This window comes from Sturnus vulgaris, chromosome 2 (assembly GCF_052056855.1).
Source record: "Sturnus vulgaris isolate bStuVul1 chromosome 2, bStuVul1.hap1, whole genome shotgun sequence".
NCBI lineage: Eukaryota > Metazoa > Chordata > Aves > Passeriformes > Sturnidae > Sturnus > Sturnus vulgaris.
In genome coordinates this window covers 60,621,996-60,637,416 of record NC_142244.1, presented here as the reverse complement: position 1 = coordinate 60,637,416, position 15,421 = coordinate 60,621,996, and the positions used below count along the sequence as shown (strand labels likewise).

At 40.2% G+C, this 15,421-nt stretch overlaps 1 protein-coding gene across 1 annotated transcript; it reads right to left on the bottom strand.

Moving 5' to 3' along the window:
• Positions 1-1,148: 1,148 nt before the first annotated feature.
• On the bottom strand, positions 1,149-14,605 carry MTRF1 (mitochondrial translation release factor 1). The gene is made up of 10 exons (XM_014890715.2): positions 14,458-14,605; positions 11,503-11,961; positions 8,832-8,923; positions 7,922-8,003; positions 7,605-7,712; positions 7,340-7,512; positions 6,047-6,164; positions 4,765-4,901; positions 3,006-3,104; positions 1,149-1,369 (listed from the first exon to the last, which is right to left on the bottom strand). The coding sequence occupies exons 2-10, from the start codon at positions 11,936-11,938 to the stop codon at positions 1,250-1,252; spliced, it is 1,365 nt and encodes a 454-aa protein (XP_014746201.2). The 5' UTR covers positions 11,939-11,961; positions 14,458-14,605; the 3' UTR covers positions 1,149-1,249.
• Between the last annotated feature and the right edge of the window lie 816 nt (positions 14,606-15,421).

Below are 15,421 nucleotides of genomic sequence, written 5' to 3'. Positions count from 1 at the left end.
AGTATAGTTTTCCTGCTTGCTTCCTGTTACAAATTCTATCTATCTTTCTTAATATAGCTGAATAATGTTACAATTGTTGTTCTATATATAGCAATAAAAATTACACACTTTAGAAGAACATTTCCTCACACTGCATCATTCCTGATTACAAAATAAATATGCAAATATAAATCAACCACAAGGCATCATTTAAATTGAAACAATGAACTGGTTCTTCTCATGCAGAAGACAGTGCAGAGCAGCTTTCCTGCAGAACTGCAGGATGAAAAGAAGATGCCATGATCTGGCAAGTGAACCCAGCTGAGCAGAGCACCAATCTTTGTGTCACCCTGAGCAAGGAGCATTCCTGAGTCAGGCCTACAAGGAGTGCCTGCCTGTGCTCAGTGCCAGCCAGCACTGCATATGTGCAGGGCAAAACATCAGCGTGAGTCTTGTCAAAGCCGAGTGTGCCCTGTAGACATCTGGATCCTCTCAAGGACAGGCAAAGGCAGACATTCCCAAAGACAGGAGCTGAATTCCAGAGCTACCTGGTTTCCTGAAACGCATCTGTAGTATGAACTCATTTTCTCTGCCAGGAGGCAGGGAGCTGCCTGTTACCTCATAAACTTAAATGAAAACTAGAGCACGTACTTCTACATGGCACTGCAGGACATGGGCCAGTCCCACCACAAGCTGACCCAAGTATTCCTGAAAGAAATTTAATAGGCTTCTCTCTTAACGTTCTGGCCCCTTCACTCCCTTTGCTTTTGTATATTTACTCTAAAAAAAAAAAAAAAGCCTCATAATACAAAGCTATTTCTAAGGGATTTAATTTAGGAAGCTCACACAGTAAGTGGAAAAAAATAAATAGTATTCATAAGGCCAAGTTCTAGACTATGTTAGGGGAGCTCAGTTCCTTTCATCTGGAGAGGAACACCTCCCACCAGCAAACAAAAAGTGCACTATGTGGTATTTATTCTGCTCCACCACCACAATTCTGCCCCTTTCCCCCTGTGATACTGTCAAGAGAATGACCAGCTTAACAAAGTCCAGCTGCCAAGACAGGAGAAGTGTGCACACTCCAAGCTGATGCTTTTCTACCAGGGCTGCTGCAATAAATTCAACCCACTTGCAGCAAGATACAAAAAGAATAGGATCACACACTGAAAAACAGAGAAATAGGTTTTAATCAACATCATAATCTGACAAACATATCTGTTTTATTTGGCTACCAAACACAACAATTCTCTTCTAATTCTACATGAGGTCTTCAGCCTCCTCCTTCTAAAGCCTGCAAATTTTCTAGATATTGGGTGACAGCCTCTATCTCTGCAAACTCCAGTAGTCTGTTGATTAGCTTATCCAGTGCTTCTTTCCCACTTAGAATTTCCTATGAAAAAAATAAGCAGACAAAAGCATTACTGACTGTCCTTCAGCATTATTTTGAAACACCAACTACTCAAACCCCTGAAATGCACTTTGCCAGCAGTCCCTCCACTTGCTTATCATTTCCGACATGAAAGCAGCAGTGGTGGACAGCAGCAGGAAATCAGCTGCCTGCCTGTGCAAGGCACATGGATTCTGGCAGCAACAAAAACAGCTACTGCCCTGCTGTTGTGTAACCCTTGCACTTATATGAAAATTCCCTGCAAGAACAATCAAGGATTGAGGAACCTCATTGAAATACTGTTGTCCATGGCAAGAGTGAGGCTGTTTCGCAACAAAGCTCGATGAACTTTTGTTAGGCAGTTTATGGTTCCAGTTTCACTCAAGAAAGATCCAAACACTAAGTAACTGACTAAGAAAAGCCACTTTTATGTAATCATGGAACTATTCCCTCTGCCATGGTATTCTGCACTGCATTTACTACGAACCATAACATATTCAGTATGCCCTGTATTCTCTGGAGTTACCCAGGACACCTGTGGGTACAGTTTGAAAAGTGTTGCTCCATACACAACAGCACTTACAGCAAACCAGATACCTAAGCCAAAATATTGAGGGATCACCCTACACTTTGTTTTTCATACATTTAATACAAAAAATCCATTATTAGGGTTTTTTTCCCACTGTAAAAACCCCCAATTAACAGAATCATAGAATGGCCTGTGTTGGAAAGTACAGTAAAGATCATCCAGTTCCAATCCCCCCTGCCACGGGCAGGGACACCTTTCACTACACCAGGTTGCTCAAAGCCCCATCCAATCTAGCCTTGAACACTTCCAGAGATGAAGCATCCACAGCTTCACTGGGGAGTAACCTGCTCCAGTGTCTCTTCACCCTCATAGTGAAGAATTTTTTCCTAATATCTAATCTAAATATACCCTATTTTAGTTTGAAACCATACCCCTTGTCTTGGCACTACATGCCCTTGTAAAAATCTCCCTCTTTCTTGTAGGCTCCCTTTGAGTACTGGAAGGCTGCAATTAGGTCATTCCAAAGCTTTTTCTTTTGCAGGTTGAACAATCTGTAAGATTCAAGCCATATGTAGATATTTACTCAGAAACAAGATCTTAGATCATCTTAAAATGAAAATACGCAGTTTCAGTTTCTTTTAACTGTGGCTTGTGATGCAAACATAAAAACTTTTCTTCTTCTCTACTCCAGCATTAGGAGGAGGAAAGAATGGCCTAACAAAAATTTAAAAATCCTTCCTGTCAGGTTTTTGGTTTGCATGTACTGTGCTTCAAGAATGTCAAATGTCACTTGCCCAGTTTGGCCAAAGGACTCATGGATCTCATTGAGGACTACATGCTTGATCACTTTCCACTCATATAGCAGGAGAAAAACACAAAGAGAAGTAGGCTAGTGAGCTACAGCCTGTGACAGTAATCTCTAAGACTACAAGAAGACAGGAAAGAAAGTTTAAGCTGTCTAAATCTAGTGTTCTGTCAGAGCACAACTGGCTATTTTCTTCATATATATATATATATATATATATATATATCTTAAGTTGTGCTCACCTAGTTAATTTTTTCTTTTTATGGTAAACGTAAGTATCTAAATACTCTCATAGCAACCTTTACCTTGATATTGCGTGCATCATAGGAGATCCTGTGGTCAGTGACTCTGTCCTGGGTGAAGTTGTAAGTACGAATTCTCTCTGACTGGGCTCTTGTTCCTAACTGCAGCAAAGCAGGAAAAAACAAAATCTGTTGTGTTTTAGAAAAAACAAATACTTCTCTACAACAGCATACTTTAAATAAACTGTAATGGATCAGCCTGGGCCAACTACCAACCTAGTGGTCACTGGCTTGGCACATGGGATTTTTAAAAATATTGTGGCATTACTGAACTGTATTGTTTGTGATTCTGTATCACAAGTTTCTATATCATCCAGCACATTTCTGTTCCATCTCTGTAGCTGAAAGAACAACATAACTCTCAAAGGTCTAGTAACGTATGAAAGTCCTTACTTCAAAAAATAAACAAGTGGGGTTTTCTGGGGGGAGGTTGTAGCTTCGACACAAAATAATGAAAATTGGCTCCATTAATAACAGAAGCAGCACAGTCAATATGTGGCTGTCGGAAATCAGCACCAAAAGAGATTTAAATTAAGAGTAAGAAGTTAAGTTACCCTCTAGTGGTGAAGTGTGAGAGTGCAAACAGTAATTCTAAGTTTTGAAGCAGAAACCCTAATGTAGCACTGCAGGAGTTAAACACTTCACTAAACACTATGGTCTCCACTAAAATGGAGAATTAAATGCTAAAAAATACTCAGAGAAATAAATGAGTGTCCGTTTCAGTAGACTTTGTTGAAAATTTCATCTGCACTCAACATGTATTTTAGAACGTGGAATTTCTTGAATAAATTCTGAAACATTAGGAAAGGTAATTTACTTTTGCCTGATTTTCCACACCAGTCATATAAATATGCATATAAATGCATATAAATTATATAAATATACACATATTTATATAAATATTAGTACAAATATTAATACAAATATAAATCTAAGTCCTTTATGTAGCTTTGAAGGCTCTCAAACTGAAATTAAAAACAAAAGATAAATGGCTCACTGCTTACAACCATGGGGTTAATAATCTGCAGGGACAACACGCTTAAAGGCAACCTGAAATAAGTGATTTAATAGCTGAGCTGGAAAATCTGGAGTTCTGAGTAAAAGTCTGAAGCATTTCTATTCCAATAGATCACTGTTGAAGTTTGAACCACAAATTGGAAAATACTCAAAGAACGGGAAAAGAATGACAAGACATTTCGAGAAAAAAGCACACGCTGCAGCCTGACTTGCAGTAACTCTTCCAGAAGCTGTTTCTTCCTCAAAAGGTTACCTAAACTGTATCAAATAAGCTGCTACTTAATTGCATAGTGGCAGGATTGTTTATTTACTTGTTTCTCTCAAAAGCTCTGTATGGCCTTAAAATACTCTCCGGAAACTTCTGAGAAACTTCTGAGAACTCCTAACCACAGTTTTCATCGAATGTAACTTTTTTCTGATGATTAATTTGTGTAATTCTGGCCTTAACGGCGGCATTCAGTACACGATGTTGGATTTTCTCTTTCGAAAAATTTCAGCCAGCCTTTTGACTCTTCTTTCCAACCACAGTTGATATGTTCTTTACATTGCCTGAGAAGTCTACAATAGCATTGAACTGGGGTATGTAAAGGCAGACTTACCATTTTAAGTACAAGATTCTCCTCCCTTGCAAGCACTCCTAGCTAGACACACACACTGACTTGCTCTGTCCCCGTCACCCAAAGAGGTCAGAAACAAATCTACAGCACAAGCCCCTCTCCAGATCCCAGGCACCCCTTGTCCTCACCTGCAGTTTCCTGGCGCTCTGCTCCTGACTGAGCTGCTTTTCAATGACCTGCTGGTAGAGCTTAGCTCTCAGTGTCCGCAGAGCTATTTCCTTGTTCATCTGCTGCGACCGCTCCTGCTGGCACTCAACTGCCAGTCCTTCACAGGCACCCAAGAGCCCATTATAACAAAGGACAAACAAGCTGAATTAATTCTAACGCATTAGGCAAATGAAACCTACTGGAGTGCTGGTTTGGAGGGCCTTTCAGCTGTAGGATAAAAAGTCATTTTAAAACATTGGCCAGAACCAGTAGTGCGTTTTTAAACTTGTCACAGCTGCACCAGGGGCCTTTGTTCTGTGCTAGAGAAAAGTCAGGGATATTTTAAAATTTCATGAAGCAAACAAGTTTCTGACATTGCCTCCAGAAACTGGGTTCACTCCAATTAGCTGTCATTCATTAAAAATGCAATTTGAACAATTTACAAGAGCATGTTTAAAAGAGTGTAACACAAGTTTTAAAAATCTTACTCCAGGTAAGTTCTTGGAGACTGGAAAATTCATTATTCTAGGAGAAAGGAGTGCCTAATCAATGCTGGTGAGTCTTGAACTTAATTATGAAAAATGAGATGAAACAAAATAAACGTCTTTAAAAGAAATGTATAACTTCTCATTTGATTTCTGAAAGAAAAAGGCATATAGGGAACATATAGCTGTTTTCAGGTCACTACTGGAATTTCCCTGGCCTAAAGCGATTCTGTATCTGTACAGAGAGAAGCTCACTGAGTTTCAATAAAACACATCCCAAAAAAGTGGTCCAGCCTCCACAATAACTTCTCATCAATATACATTTTCCTTTCTATCCAACATATGATAGCATTATCTAGTACTGAATGAAAATCTTCAAGCCTTCTTTTTAATCAGCCATGTAAGTGTACAGATTCTAGCTAGGCTAAGCATGCCCTTGCTTGCCAGTGGCCATTACTACTGAAGGTACAGAGCACACAGTGCAAATTATTTACATCTTCTACCCTATCCCTGTTACCCTCCATTTGTTCTCTCATCCTTCAAAGACAGTGTGCTCATGACACAATCCCTCTAAAGACAAAACTGCATAAATCACTCTGCCCCTGGTACACAGCCCCTTTTTCACATTGCTTGGCTGCAAGAGGGACAGAACCAGGAGCTACTTCCCTTTTTTTGGTATAAGGCCCAGCCCTGCAAGAGACAACCTGCAGGATCACAAGCTTCCTTTTCAAGATACAGATTCAGTGTGATTAAAAGTACAAAGTACAGCCAGACTTACCTGTGGGAAGGTGCACAATCCTCACAGCACTATCAGTTTTGTTAACATGTTGCCCTCCTGCTCCTCTGGCTCTGAATGTATCTATACGCAAATCCTTGGGATCCACTTTAACATCAACCTAGAATCAAAGAAAATTACTGCTTCCTGCTCATTCTAAAAATATTTGGATGTCAGTGACACTCAGCATTAATAAGAAATCACTTCTCAAAAAATTGCTCCTTTACAACTGTTCCTAAATAACAGTCAATCACTATAATTTAAAAAATGCAGTGGCAAATATCTCTGAAAAGCAAATAATGCCTTAGAGACTTCACTTAGTTTTTCAAACTCTTACTCCAGGCCCTTCACAAAATAAGGTATGTGTGTGTGTGTGAAACAAAACAAAGCAAAGTCACTATTTTGCAAAACTACTAGCTTTGGCAGAGAGACTAAGAAATAAGCAAATATTTAAAAACCACTTATAAAGAGCAGTGCAAGGATCTTGTTCATGACTCAAGCCTGAGTGATTCTTGCAACAGTACTTAGAACATCTGAGGAGAAAATAGGTACATCCAGATCCATTCAGGTAAGGATTGGACTCCTGGAAATAGGAGTCCATGATGACCTGGACCACAGTTTAAGCTCAGTGGATAGGAAAGGAACCTTCAGATCTGATCAATGTTGCAAGGAAAGTATTATGAAGAAATAGGAGAAGGTGCAGGAAAAGCCTACAGGATCTGGTGGTTTGGGGGTTTTTTGTGTAAATTGGTGGTCTAAGTGAGAACTGTTGGTATTAGTGAGATCTCAGACCGGGTAGACAACACACTCATTCACATTCAAAGGAGACTGTCCTTGATTTACCAGAGAAGGACACCAATAATTTAAATGAAACAAAAAAAAATCAAAAGGATGTACAGAATCACATTACCATGCAACACTGAGTACTTTCTTGGACATATTCTGTGTCTTAATACATGATGTAATTTAAAATTGGCTTACTCATAGCAGTGAGCCTTGTCAGTGTTGGGGCTGGAACACTTAATTAAATGATCACTCACATTGCCATTTCAAGCAACAGCAAATCTCTGCAAAGTTGCTTCTGATGATCCATTTATACATGTAAGGTACAGAGCCAAGGACTATCAACTCCCAGAGTGAGAGCATTTGCAGTTCATTTGCTGGGACTTGCACAAAACACCTGGCTATCAGTGAAACCCCTAAAACAGTAACACGGTTTTAAATAACACCTACTCCAATGCCAAAATGGGTGAGCAGGGGTTCAGCACCACCTTACCATGCCACTGAACACTTTACCTCCTCTGGCTGAGGGAGGACAATGACTGACATTGTCCCAGTGTGAATACGCTGCATTCTTGACGACATGCCTGTCTCAGGGATTCGCTGGACTCGGTGAGTCCCTCCTTCGTATTTCAGATGCCTGTAGACATTCTCTCCTGAAATATGAGCAGCAGCATGATGCAAGCCTCCTGGAGAGACAAATAGTATGTGACAAATACAGAAAGAGGAACACTGCTTTCAATTTCATTGTCTTGGTGGAACCTCTGAAGAACTGCTGTACCTATCTCAGCCGGTGTATAGTTCACGATGTCAAAGGTCCAACGTTTGTAGTCAGCGTAGTTCTGGTACATCTCAAACATCTCTTTAGTGAACTGCTGGCAGATGTCCCCTAAAAATTAAAAGGCATTACCACATAAACAGCAGTTTTTAAATTTAGCTGCAACTCTAACCCCAGTCATTAGTCAGGTTAATGCTCATCTTTAGAAAGTATTACTTTATGCCAATAAAGTATAAAAAAAGCATTAAGAATAACCCATAAGAGGTTTAATGGAGTTGGATGGATGTTGGAATAATCTTCACTGTAGGGGCTTTGCTGACCTCCAGTTGTTCTGCCAGCTGTCACTTCTAATATGACAGGACTTCTATCATATTTTTCCTTTGGCACTAGAAGCTGGAAAAGCTGAAAAAAAAATAAAAAATGCCGTTATCTCCCTCATTACCCTGGATCTTCTCTGAATCAAATTTACAGCCAGCCTTCACAATTGCCACAGTCTGAGCATACATAGCCACTGACTTCCTTAGGCAAGCCAGTTAAGTAGGACTAAAAACTGTCCAATGACCATGGCAACTCAGTGCAGTCAGTGTGGAAATGCAACATGCTAGAGCATCCACATGAAAGCTACCTGAAAATCCAATCCTGCCAAGTCAGGTGCCAGGTCACCCACCCCGGCCCCAGTTACCTATGAAGACAAAGTTATTAGCTAACCCAGCCAATCTTTACATTAATCTCCTTTTTCAGAAAGTCACATTTCATATTATTTCAGTCTGAGTATAGAAATGAGCCCAAACACAGTGGTCTCCATGGAACTGTTTCAACTTCTTTGCTTATATTTTCCCCACTCATGGGGTGCTGTCAGCTGAAGAGAAAATGAAGGACTGCAAGTTCCAATCAGAGATCCTTCAAGAATGCATGCTCCACCGCCACAAACAGTTACTAGGATGTCATGTCAAGTCTCAGTAGCACAGACTCACCACTTTTTTAATCTCCTTCAGCATTTGCAGACAGACAAGCAAGCAAGAGAAATTACTCAATTAATCATCTTCTAAAACACAATTGTCACTAAGAAGCTTACTAATAATTAATGTTGTCACTTCTTTTCAGGAAGAATGCAGAAGCTGGACTTCTGTTTCGTTAAATTCAAGTGTCAGAATCTATTGGTAAGATCATAAAGAAAAGGTTTTCTGACATCTTTATTTATAAAGCTGTAAAATTTTACCTCAGGCTCACCTTTCTGCACAACAAGTTCATTTTTTTATCCAGGCTTTCCTTCTCTTCTAAGGCAAGCTCTAGAAGTTGTTTCTCATCTCTGCTGTCAAGCTCTAAATTCCAACAACAGGAATAGATTGTTAGCCAGTCTCACCTAGAGCAAATCATAACACAGCTATCCAAAGACAGGCAGCACAGAAAAGCTGGAAGTGTTTTGCCAGCATGAAACACTCAAATAAGAGCAGCCCAAGCTAGGATGCACATTGCTAACTCAATGATCATACTTTCCAGGTGTGCTAGAAGGAGCAGCAGATATTTTACCCGTGATTAGACTGCCCCTTCCCTTATTTTAGAGCTTACTAACAAACTACGACACACTCTCAGATAAAGCTCAAAGAAGCTCCAAGCCTTTTCTGCTATGGAGGCTCCAGCTTACAGCAACAACAAACGCTGATCAGTAGCAATAGATTATACACTGAGTAGGAATTTGGAAGACAGTTGGAGTCAAGTGGAAAACCTGTCACTGTTATAACAGGGAACCCCTTCTCCTTTTCATCTTTCTTTCCACATTTCTACTCACCAGAAACAATTCAACTCACTGAAATTAAGAAAGCAAGTCCGGTTGAATAAACGCATGTTTTTACCATGCCAAGAGGAACTAGATTTAAATTACAACTGGACAATTACCAACACAAATGAGGAGGGAATGGTTGAAGCCAGCTTTGAGCAGCTGGGAGTAAAAGTGAGGGAACAAAGCAACAGAGGAGGTGAAAACCTTCTGCCTTGTGGCCAGCACGGAAACCATAGGTTTGTCTCAGATGCAGCATGAAATTGGACTCTCAAATCGCTTCTAGCTGGTCCAAAAAGTATGTTTATTGATCAGTTAGATAAATTAACTATTATCAAATAGTATCAAGTACTATTATCAAGTAGTATCCAATTAACTATTGTCAACAGCACTGAGAGATGGTCCAGTGGTGACCAGTGAGCCTCAGGTTCAAAGGATTGGTATCCCATTCCTACCTCCCTGCAAAACAGAATTCACTTAACCTACCTCGTGACTCACATCACCAGAGGGAAACTGGGAAATATTGTTCTGCTTCACTGAGTGTTGCAAATATAAAATCCTACATCAATTGTCAGGAATTCAGGTACTAGAGAGAAGAGGGTCAGTTAGGGAGCTAAGTGGAAAACAGTGAACAGCCAAATGAAGGGGACATCTGTGTTTCAACTTGGCCACAGAATAAATGGTACAAAAGGTTTTGCCTCTATTTAATTAATTTATTGGCTGTAATTTTTTACCATTCTTTTCCCTTCTTTCAACTAGAAGTCACTCCATCCCTCCATATCATAATTTATGGAATTAGAAAAATTCTTGATTGTATTCATTTGATCTAAAAATAGCCTTTCTAACTTGAAGTATGAATTTTCCAGAGTATTCATAATACTTTTAAATTATTTCAAGAACATTTCTTCTTCAGCATTAAATTTCTGTACCTTGTCTCCTTCACTCCTCCTCCTCTTTTTTCCAGTGAAGAGAATTAGAGAGTTGAGGATTAAAATATTTTAAATAACCTTTTTTTTACCCAAAAGCACAAGCATCTATTTATTTTTAAAACTAAAGTATACAAATGTTTTCTACCTGTCTAAGTAAGTTACATTTACATCATTATTTCAGTATGGCTCTTACTGCTTTCTGCACACCCTCGGCTCTCCCTCCGAAAAGCACCATGAACTTTTGTTCTCCTCCATTTACACTGCTGGGTACTGATTTCTCCTGTCCTGATTTTCCCCTCCTTCACTGCTTTGATGTAAACTCCATTCTCCTCAGGTCAGTGTTTCCCTCTCTTGGTTTAATACTTGCCACTGTAGCAGAATGGATGCCATTTTTTCCTTCCTACTATGTGCACGTCCTCACACTTGTAACAACACTTGGGTTGTTTCCCCAAATGTTGCACCATTAATTCTTTTCTTTTCTATTTTATTTTATTTTCATTAATTAGTTTTCTTTTATTTTATTTATTGCCTGTGTATCTTCTTATTCCTAAATGGTACAAAAACCAGTGACAATTTCTAATCCTTTTTTTACCCCAACTTCTACTGTAGAAGACTATTGAAAAACAGCAGCTTCTTCAACAACCATCATTTTTTATTCCTTAAAGGACTCCCCAAATATTTTCAAAGAAATATTAGCTTTTGCCATTTAAATTGGAAGCTGACAACTCAGAGTCTAATGAAAGTTCATGTCATTTGCTCAATAAATATCACGGAACTGGTCAGATGGAATCCCATTTTAAATAACACGGCTGAGGTCTGCATCTATCAAAGGTTTTAGGCTTGCTACTTTTCTCCGGTTCCAACTGCTCTCAGTTCAGCCAAAAAATAACCTCAAAACAAACGCTTCCCAACTATTTCTGTTAGATATATATCCCTGAGGTTCAGACTATCCCTACTCTCCCAAAATTACCATATTAAGACCTCAAACTAAAGCGAGGTGAGATTAAAAACAGAAGGATGTGGCTGGATGCAGAAAGCCCTTGCAGCACGCAAGCTCCCAGGAGCAGGGAGAACCAAAGAGTGTTCCAGGGCTGGCTGAACTTACTCACAAGCTTTCCTCAAAGGCTGGGCAATAAAATTTATCACAAGCACAGCAGTTGCTCTGAACCAAGCAAGTAGATGTGTTTTCCCTTACCTGTGCACATTGCTTCTAACTCCTGAACTTCTCTTTCAGCCTCTTTGATTTCTTGAAATGCAGCTGCAATAGGGGACAGATCGGCACATCTTCTCCTCAGGGCTCTTTGCTCAAAGTCATTTAATGAGTCTGCATTTAACTGATGACTAACCTGCTGGTATTCCTTGCTTAGAGTCTCCAGATACTTCTGTACAGCCTCATGCTTCCATAAAGCTTGAGAATCCCGATGGTTTTTCCTGTGCCGACTGTTAAAAGACAGAGTGAATCTAGCTGTGTCCAATAAAGGCTTTGGCCTCCAAAATCCATGGTTGTGCAGTCCCACCACGCAGCCTATCTTCTTTGCAACCAGAGGGAGAAGACAGCTGTCAAGTTGGCTGTGACAGCAGCAATTGGCAAGCAGGCTCTTGAAAAGACAGACCTTTTGGAAAGGTTTCATTTTGTTTCTTATTTTTCCACCACCTGAAATTAAAAGTACACAGTACATTGGCCAGTGTTATTATCTAGAAAAAGAAAGCATTCTATTAAAAAAAACCACAACAAACAAACACAGGATGGTATCAAGCACATATCCTGGTTTGATTCCACCAACACAAATGCAATTGTCATGGACAAAACTATTCCTGTTTTAGTCCCAGTTTAAACCAGAAGCTCTCATCACCACCATTGTACTGACCAAGGGTTGGAAAATGTCTTTTCTCTCACCTCCTCAAACAGTTTATTTACACTAGGGAAAAGCTCCTGTGGATGAGACTTTACAGACAATAGCTTTATTTTGCCATATGTCTCATTGGAAAAATCCAACCATTTCATGCCTTACTGATGAAAGAAAAATGTTGTTGAGAAGACAAATCAATACTAGAGGTAGAGAATTCTATATAGAGAATGTAAGGAATGTCCAGAATTATGTGCCAAACTATATCCACTACCACAAAAGGAGGACATTAGTAGATGACCACGCAACAGATCGGTCAATAGGAGACTGCAGTGCACTTACAAAAATCATTCATTCATATATGAAGACAGAAGAACTGCTTTATGTCCCATATATACTCCTTCCTGTGATATACTTACAGTTAAGCAACATAATAGTTTCCATCCAAAAAGTGAGTAAGAAGCAGGTACTCTGAAATATAACTCATGTATTTTTCTGAGACGCTTGGCCGACAGTTTTATAGGACCCAGGCTCCCCATAGCATTACTGCTGCCCTATGAAAGATCATTTCCTCTTCATTTTAGATCATCAACATTGCAAACTACATTATGAATTACTACGGTGCTCTAAAATTTTATATTGGAGCGTGAGACTCTACCAGGAGGACTAAATTGAGATCACACTTATTCAAGGACTACTCATGCAGAAAAGGTTTAAAATACAAAGAAGCATTCCTAGTAACTTTGCCAGTGCCACAGTCCCATCTGCCCACTGATTTTTACAAAAAAGTGGATTCTGAGAAAATAAGAGCATGAACCTTTTTGCAACAAGATCTCCTGGAAACACACGTTCAGTTTCCTGACACAATTATTTTTTACTCATCAGTGACAAGACCTTCTGTGCATCTTCATGCATTTTATTAACAAATTACTGTGACACTCTAACTACTCAACTCACTCGTTATTCTCACCTATTTATTTCCATTCATTTGTCCACAATGAAGAAAGAGCAATATGCAGTAAAACCAGAAGTACTGCATCTTGTCTGAATGCTCATTTTACTACTACAGAAGGAGGGAAGGACCTTTATTCTACCTCTGTACCCTCCCCAGATTCTCCAGCCAGCAGGTGCTATCGAATCCACAGCAGCAATTTCAAGACTGCTTTAATGTACAAAAAGCAAAAAACCCCTCCTGGATTGCTACAGTGACTAAAAACAGCTGCAGCAGAGAGATCCTGTTCCCTTTACCAGGAACACAGCAAAAGGCACAAATCAAGCTCATCATATATCATCCTGGATTTAGGCATGAGTGGACTCAGTTCCAAAAGGCCTAATTCTGCTGATGAATATGGACTTGCATCCAGATCATGGCCTGTTGTTGTTTGGCTAAGTGCCGACCATCATCAAGTCAATTTTAAAATATTAATGCTATATTTTAACTAATTCATTAAATATATTAATTACAACCATCTAGCTAATTTTACTGGTGTTGCTAAGAAGCAATGTACTCAAATAATAACAAATTTGTTGTATTGCTTTGCCTGAGTTCTCAGGAATAAAATTCTTGGGTTTAAAAGAAAAAAAAAAGGAAAAAAAGGAAAAAAAAAGAGTAATGAAATGACACAGACCTTCAAGGAAGTCAGAAGTTTCAAAATAATTTTGCTATGTTAAAAAAAAGGTATCTCCTTCTCAGAGAGGGGTTGCCTCACATTTGCGTAAAAATAAACAGACATATAACTTTTACAGAGCTATGAGCATTAGATGACCTATTAAATCATCTCCAAACCAGATTTTAACAACTTTTAAATGCGATTAAAACTACCTCGTGCACATCACAAATCAAAAACCAGTACGCAGAAGTGACAACTGTAATTGTCCCATTAAAAATAATAGTTTAAAAAAATAATTCAAGACAGGAGAGAGTTCTCAATCTCGCGAACTCTTTCAGAGATTATAAAATGCACTTCTAGCACCCAAAGATGCAGCAGCACTCGGACACATAGGAATTCGCAGCTACACGGCAGGAGGAGATACTCCAGCGCACACCGACTGGATCAGGAATAGTTCTCGAGGCCGCGCTCCGGGAGCACCTCCCACACACCTCCGCCTCCCACCGCGGCCAGCCCGAGCAAAACCCCGACAGCCGCGGGGAGCGGGCAGGGAGAGGCAGGAGCGGAGGGGAAAGGCAGGAGCGGGCAGGGGGAGGCGACAGGAGCGGGCAGAAGAGGCAGGAGCAGGAGCAGGAGCAGGGGCGGGGCGGGGGCCGCGCGTCCCGGTGCCCGCGGCGCGGCTCCGGCACTCACCGTCCGCACGCCCGGGCACGGCACGGATCGCAGCCCGAACCCCGGGCCCATGGCAGACGGGAAGTGCGGCGGGAGCACTCGCAGTCCCAGCATGCCTGCGGGAAAACGCGCTTCCCGTCTCCCCGCCGCCACCGGCACCGCGCGGCACCGCCTGAGCCACTCCCGCGGCAAAGGCGGCCTCCGCCTTTCTAATCTGGTTAGTAAAAGATTAATTTCAGAGAAATCTGCATAAAATAATATTAAGCTCCACTTTGTGTCAAAGCTCACTATTCAATTCTATTTTAAATGAATTATTACTGTGCTACTAAAGGCAAACAAAATATTAATAAACATTACCATTCTGATTATGAGTATGCTAGTTAGCTGCAGCTTCGTCATAAAGTATGTTTTAAAACATACTATGTATGCGGACATTTTAAAAGCTATTATTAAACATTATACCACTATCTCCCTAATTAAAATTTTAAAAATACTTAAGCAATGTCTTTTTAGACCTATAATACCAAAATACCTTTCTTCCCAGCTACTGTTATTCTTCAAAATAAAAAAGAATAAAGAAAAAGATAAAACTTTTGTATTTGGAATGTACAACAACATTGAGATTTGTTGTGGTAAATATTCCTTCCAAAAGACTGAAAACAGGACTAATCCACAGGTAGGATTCAGATCAAACATCGGTGCCCGAATGATACTAACTGCTTGTTTAGACCTGAGGAGTTTCTGGTTCTGCTCCACCTGTGGGGACAGGAGGCAAGGCAGACAGATGGAAAATCACTTCCAGAGAACGGGACCCACCCCGGAGCTGGTCCAGTCTTCAAAAGGGCCACGGCAAACAGCACCCTGAAATCTTCTCCAGCCCTGAGCCAACAATAATGTGCCATTAGAGATGCCATCAGCCAGACACCATTCCCATTGTACCTCACTCTTCCACTATGATTTCTGGGGCTCAGTCAAATGAAATAAT